Raw genomic sequence first — 5,384 nt, 5'->3', positions numbered from 1 at the left:
TTCTGGTCTTGCATTGAGTCTCTCTGGTTGCTTGTTTGTAGACCACACCAGCCATGGGTCCCTGGTTCATCCTCAGGAATATTCTAGCAGCTAAAGGTGCTCAGAGTTGGGATTCCTTCCCCGGTCCCTAGGCCTGAAGTGGTAAACTATGAGGCATTTGCCCAAAGTAATTGCTGGACTTGGTTTTTATCTTGAGCAATAATGTGATTTTTAGACCACAAATAAACATCAGACAAAGAACTGATGTTCTTTGCAAGTGCCCCAGTGTGCTCCAAACATAAAGCCACATAGAACTCCCAGGTAGGCACAACCCCACCTGCATGCTCACAACTGAGATTAAGCCTGGCAGGATTTGATTTAACTTTTGGTGGTCTGGACATCCCAGAGTTTGGTTGAAAACTAGCCGGGCACGGTCTGGAAAAACTGGTACCAACCCGGCCCTAATAGGAGCTCTCCACAGCCCCCCTGCACCCAGCCTGTGAGTTAGGGTGGAGCAGGGAAATGACTTCTCATCTATTTGCAGTTATTTTCATTGTCACCCGCTAATTCACAATCTCCATTATGATTTCCTCTTACCCCGTGAGTTACTTTAAATGGTATGTTTTAGTTTCCAGTGATCTTAGGCTTTCTTTACTGTGTGTTTATTGCTGACTTAGTAATTGCAGCAAAAATAGATCATGGTCTCTGATGTATTATTTGAAGTTGTTGCAGTTTTCAACCTAAAACGTAGTCACTGTTTTTGTCAGTGTTTATTCTCTGTTGCATCCTGGTTGCTAACTCTGTGTTAGTTCCAACTTTGTAGTTTGGTTGGTAAAATTATCTGTATCCTTACTTAAGTGTGTGTCTTCCTGATCTATTTCTTCCCTCATGATTGTAGTCTTCCCTGTAATTCTCTCTGCTCTTGCAAGGCTAGTATGTACAATGTATGTGAGTAATGCATCTCTTTGGTTGGTGGTCCTTTTATTGTTATCTTTATCTGTATCATGCAGATGTTTGCTTTAAATTCTGTTTTGTCTGTTCTTAATATTGCTTGTTATTCCGGTCATCTTGATTAGATTGTCCTGGTACATCTTTTTCTGTATCTTTATTTTCATCCTTTCTATCTGGTTTTAAGATGTTTACCTTGTGAAGAATAACATTGAAGTGAATTTCTATTTCTTTTAAACCCAATCTAATTATTTCTGGGATTTTGAAGGGGAGGAAGAGGTGAGTTAACCTGTTTGCTTGGTGATGACGGGTAGATTTTTTCTTTCCCTGTCATCTTTTGCGTTTTCTGTTTCCATTCTTTTTTTTATTCTTTTTCCCAGCTTTATGTCAGATGCTAGTTTCCTTCCTTTTTGCTAGTTTGGAAACTTCAGATTGTATTTTTATGCTTTTGGTGGTTACTCTTATATTTAACACAACTATTAGCTGTAACATTTTCCTAACAGACTTAAAGTATTCACTTAACTGCTGACTACACACCTGGCTCTTTATCCTACATTGTTCGGCCTTTTGTCCATGCAGTGCTGTTTGCGATGCTGTGGGAATGGATGGGAAAGGACCAGGGAAGAGGCCATGTAAGAGGCAGCATGTGAAGGACAGGTAGGATGTGGGCACAGGGCGGTTACAAGGGGCAAAGGAGGTGTGCCAGGCTCAGGGGAGAGGGCCTAAAGAAACGTTTAAACAACTTCACTCCCCACTGGTTTTATCAGATTCTAAATTTAATCACCAGTTTTATACTTGGATTTAAAAAAAGAAAACAATACACATTTAATACCCACATCTGTGTATTTTCATTCAGCTCAGTTGTCAAAACGCAGGCATTTCAGGGCTTTCCTGGTGGCGCAGTGGTTGAGAGTCTGCCTGCCGACATGGGGGACACGGGTTTGTGCCCCAGTCTGGGGAGGATCCCACATGCCGCAGAGCGGCTGGGCCCGTGAGCCATGGCCGCTGAGCCTGTGCGTCCGGAGCCTATGCTCCGCAACAGGAGAGGCCACAACAGTGAGAGGCCCACGTACCGCCAAAAAAACCCAAAAAAACAGGCATTTCAGTGATCCAACCATATTAGAAACCCAAAACCCAGTGGGCCCAGGTAGTGGTATTTCAAGAAACACTTAGACAAGAAGTAAAACACAAGTAATTTTATTGGGTAGGAAATTTGTTACAGGCTTTGGTTCTAAATTCCCTTCACACCTGCTTGTTCTCGTGGCTCATTTACAAACCCAGTGACGTCTACTTTTTCTTTTTCTTATTTGCAATGGATTTGGTGGACTGGGACACCACTGTGTCATCTTTCAGGAGGCTCAGCGTGAAATTCAAGGATGTGGCATCCACTGGTTCCTTGATCACAGTGACGGCGACCTCATAGTCTTGCCTTTTGGTCTCTTCCTCTCTCAAGCTGTTCAGCCTAACAAGAAGCAAACACAAGAAGGTATCTTTTTTTGTCTTTGAAATTTCAAAACCGGTTTTTATGTTGTATGTGGTGTAAAGTAGTCCATACGTGGATCTCAATAGTTTTTGTGAACAGAACTAAACTGTCATCACTTTGCCTGAAATAAAAAGTGGTGCAATAGCTAGATAGTTTAAGACAAATTTTCACACATCTAAGATGACCTGTGACGCACTTGTCTCTGAAGCAACTTAGCTAGTAAGTAGCCTTTTAAAATACTGTTGTAAAAAAATAAAATACTGTTGTAGCCATTTTCCTTAAGTCTAATGCTCTCTTCCACAGACCAATGGGCTTGAGATGCCCTTTACAGAGGTCAGACATTTGCACTTGGGACTGACCTGTCTGCATGGAACTAGGCCTGGACAGTGGTTCTAGAAAGGTAAGTGTGCGGCCTTTGCTAGGTGCTCACCACGCACCATTGTTCTCGATGCTTCACAAACACTAGCTCACTCAGTCCTCACAACAGTCTACAAGGTATCACCTCCACCTTAAAGATGCAGAAACAGGCACACAGGGACAGACCTCACCAAGGTCACCCAGGTGATATAAGTGATGGGGCTGGGATGTGAACCCAGGCAGTCTGGATCTATGTCACGCTGCCTCCTCACGGATGCCTGGGGATGCCTTAGACAACCAGGACAGAACTGGTGGCTACGGGTTCCCAGCTGCACATGAGGACATGCCGCCCCTCGGAAGGCGGAGACTTTTTTTTTTAATATATATTTTTAGATTATTTTATTCATTTTTTTTTTGGCTGCATTGGGTATTTGTTGCTGCATGCAGGCTTTCTCTAGTTGCAGCAAGCAGGGGCTACTCTTCATTGTGGTGCGCAGGCCTCTCATTTTAGTGGCTTCTCTTGTTGCGGAGCATGGGCTCTAGGCGTGTGGGCTTCAGTAGTTGTGGCTCGCGGGCTCAGTAGTTGTGGCACACGGGCTTAGTTGCTCCGCGGCATGTGGGATCTTCCCGGACCAGGGCTTGAACCTGTGTCCCCCTGCATTGGCAGGTGGATTCTTAACCACTGTGCCACCAGGGAAGCCCAGAGGTGGTAGACTTTTAATGAAAGTGTTTGGTCCTGAAGCTTATGGTGGCTACAGAAGACAGGAAAGAAAGATGCCCGAGAGCTGGGCGGGCGGGAGGGAGGGAGGGAGCCGAGGGGTTTCACTGAGTTACCTTGCCTCCAGCTCCTCATTCTCCACCTTCCTCTGAAGGGCCATTGCTTCATTATGTAGCCTGTTTTCCTTTACTTTCTCCTTAAGGGTTTCTTCATGTTTATGTGCTTGGAAGAGAGTGTTCACAAAAAAGATGTACATGTTACTGATCCATGTATTGAATTTTTCCTTTTGTTCATCCTTGGATTTTTCTTTTTTCTCTGGAAGAATGTTTGATTAAAATGAGCATTAATACAGTCTTGCAATAACTCTGGGGTCTGAGTTCCTGTTCCCCAGTTCTGTCACTTCCTGTGCTGGGCTGAGTGTCCTCATCCCCCCATAAGGTGGGTGACACTGTGCTTCTCGTGGGCTTGTGAGGATTAGGGTAACTGCAAAATGCTTCAGGGACCACCTGGAACAAGGCTGGCATCAGCTGACCACAGCCATGATTGTCAACGCTTCCTTCAAGTCTCCTGGTACCTGTTATTTTTTTCCTAAATAGCTTAAATATTTTGGTTTTCTAAAATTAAAACCTTAGAAAATTTCTTAACCTATGTCGAAGAGATAGCTGCACCATCACATTCACAGTGGCACCATTTACAACAGCCAAGACAGGAGATGGCCTAAGTGTCCCTCAACAGATGAATGGATAAAGAGGTATATATACACAGTGGAATAGTACTCAGCCATAAAAAGGAGGAGAGCCTGCCATTTACAACAACATGGATGGACCTTGAGGGCATTACGCTAAGTGAAGTAAGTCAGACAGAGACCTACAAATACTGTATGATCTCACTTATAAGTAGAACCTATTTTAAAAAAATACAAACATATAAAAAGAGATATGTGGTTACCAGAGGAGGGAGATGGGGGACACTGGAGGAAGGTGGTCAAAGGTACAAACTTCCAGTTATAAGGTACATAAGTACCAGGGATGTAACGTACAACACGATGACTGTAGCTAACACTGCTGAATGATATCTGTGGAAGTTGTTAAGAGAATAAACCCTAAGTGTTCTCATCACAAGAAGAATTTTTGTATTTATGAGATGATAGATGTTAACTAAACGTATTGTGGTCATCATGTCACAATACATGTAAGTCAAGTCATTATGTTGTACACCTTTAAACTTATACAGCACTGTATGTCAATTATATCTCAGTAAAACTGGGGAAAGAAAAGGGGAAAAAGATCAATACCTTGAAAGGGAACTCTGTCAAGCGAGGGGGCAGTTGGGAACAGCTGTCCCAGCCTAATTATATTTTAAAAGATGGTTGTACATTTTTATAAATGTTAAATCATTTATAAGCAACAGTTTGCTAATATCAAAGTTCTATTATTAAAATACTCACCATTTTGAGATAAAAGACAGGTTAGCTCCTTTCCTGGAGATTTAAAATTCATTTTGGAAGTTTTTCCATCACTTAAAGACTTCTTGATCTTGGGCTTTTTCTTTAGAAAAAAAAAAAGAAATCATAAAGCAAAATATAACTTCTGCATCATTATGGACTAAAACTAATTTTCTACATTATAAATAATTAGAAAAGTCTTAATGAGGCCATTATCTTTATGCTAATTTGACTATTTTTAATCTGCCTAAAATTTGACTTTTTAATCTGTATGTATGTCCTATTAAGGAAATGAATAACAGAGCTATTGTATCTGCTGGAAGGCTTCCCCCAGGAAACCAACGACTAGAAAATACTCCCTGGGTCTGTTGGGAAAGTATTAATCCATCTCTTAGTGGCTTTAATTACTATATATATATATATATATATAAACCATATATCAATACATGCTGTTT

The 5,384-nt window shown here is 41.8% G+C and overlaps 1 protein-coding gene across 4 annotated transcripts in view; it reads right to left on the bottom strand.

Moving 5' to 3' along the window:
- Positions 1–2,127: 2,127 nt before the first annotated feature.
- The window catches only part of RSPH10B (radial spoke head 10 homolog B), a 37,571-nt gene continuing 34,314 nt past the window's right edge, over positions 2,128–5,384 (bottom strand). For 2 of the 4 annotated variants that reach the window (XM_081256567.1, XM_081256569.1), the window contains 3 exons: positions 4,933–5,032; positions 3,602–3,800; positions 2,128–2,389 (listed from right to left, as the gene is read on the bottom strand). In XM_081256567.1, coding sequence (XP_081112693.1) covers positions 2,215–2,389; positions 3,602–3,800; positions 4,933–5,032 — 474 coding nt within the window. In that variant the 3' untranslated portion in view covers positions 2,128–2,214. Of the gene's footprint in view, positions 2,390–3,601; positions 3,801–4,932; positions 5,033–5,384 lie in introns of those variants that run through there. The other 2 variants (XM_081256568.1, XM_081256570.1) reach the window with 2 other exon arrangements.

The sequence above is a fragment of the Mesoplodon bidens genome (genome assembly GCF_964165515.1).
Source record: "Mesoplodon bidens genome assembly, chromosome: 15".
Taxonomy (NCBI): Eukaryota; Metazoa; Chordata; class Mammalia; order Artiodactyla; family Ziphiidae; genus Mesoplodon; species Mesoplodon bidens.
Note: the sequence above shows the minus strand (reverse complement) of the source record. Positions and strands in the feature narration are given on the sequence as shown.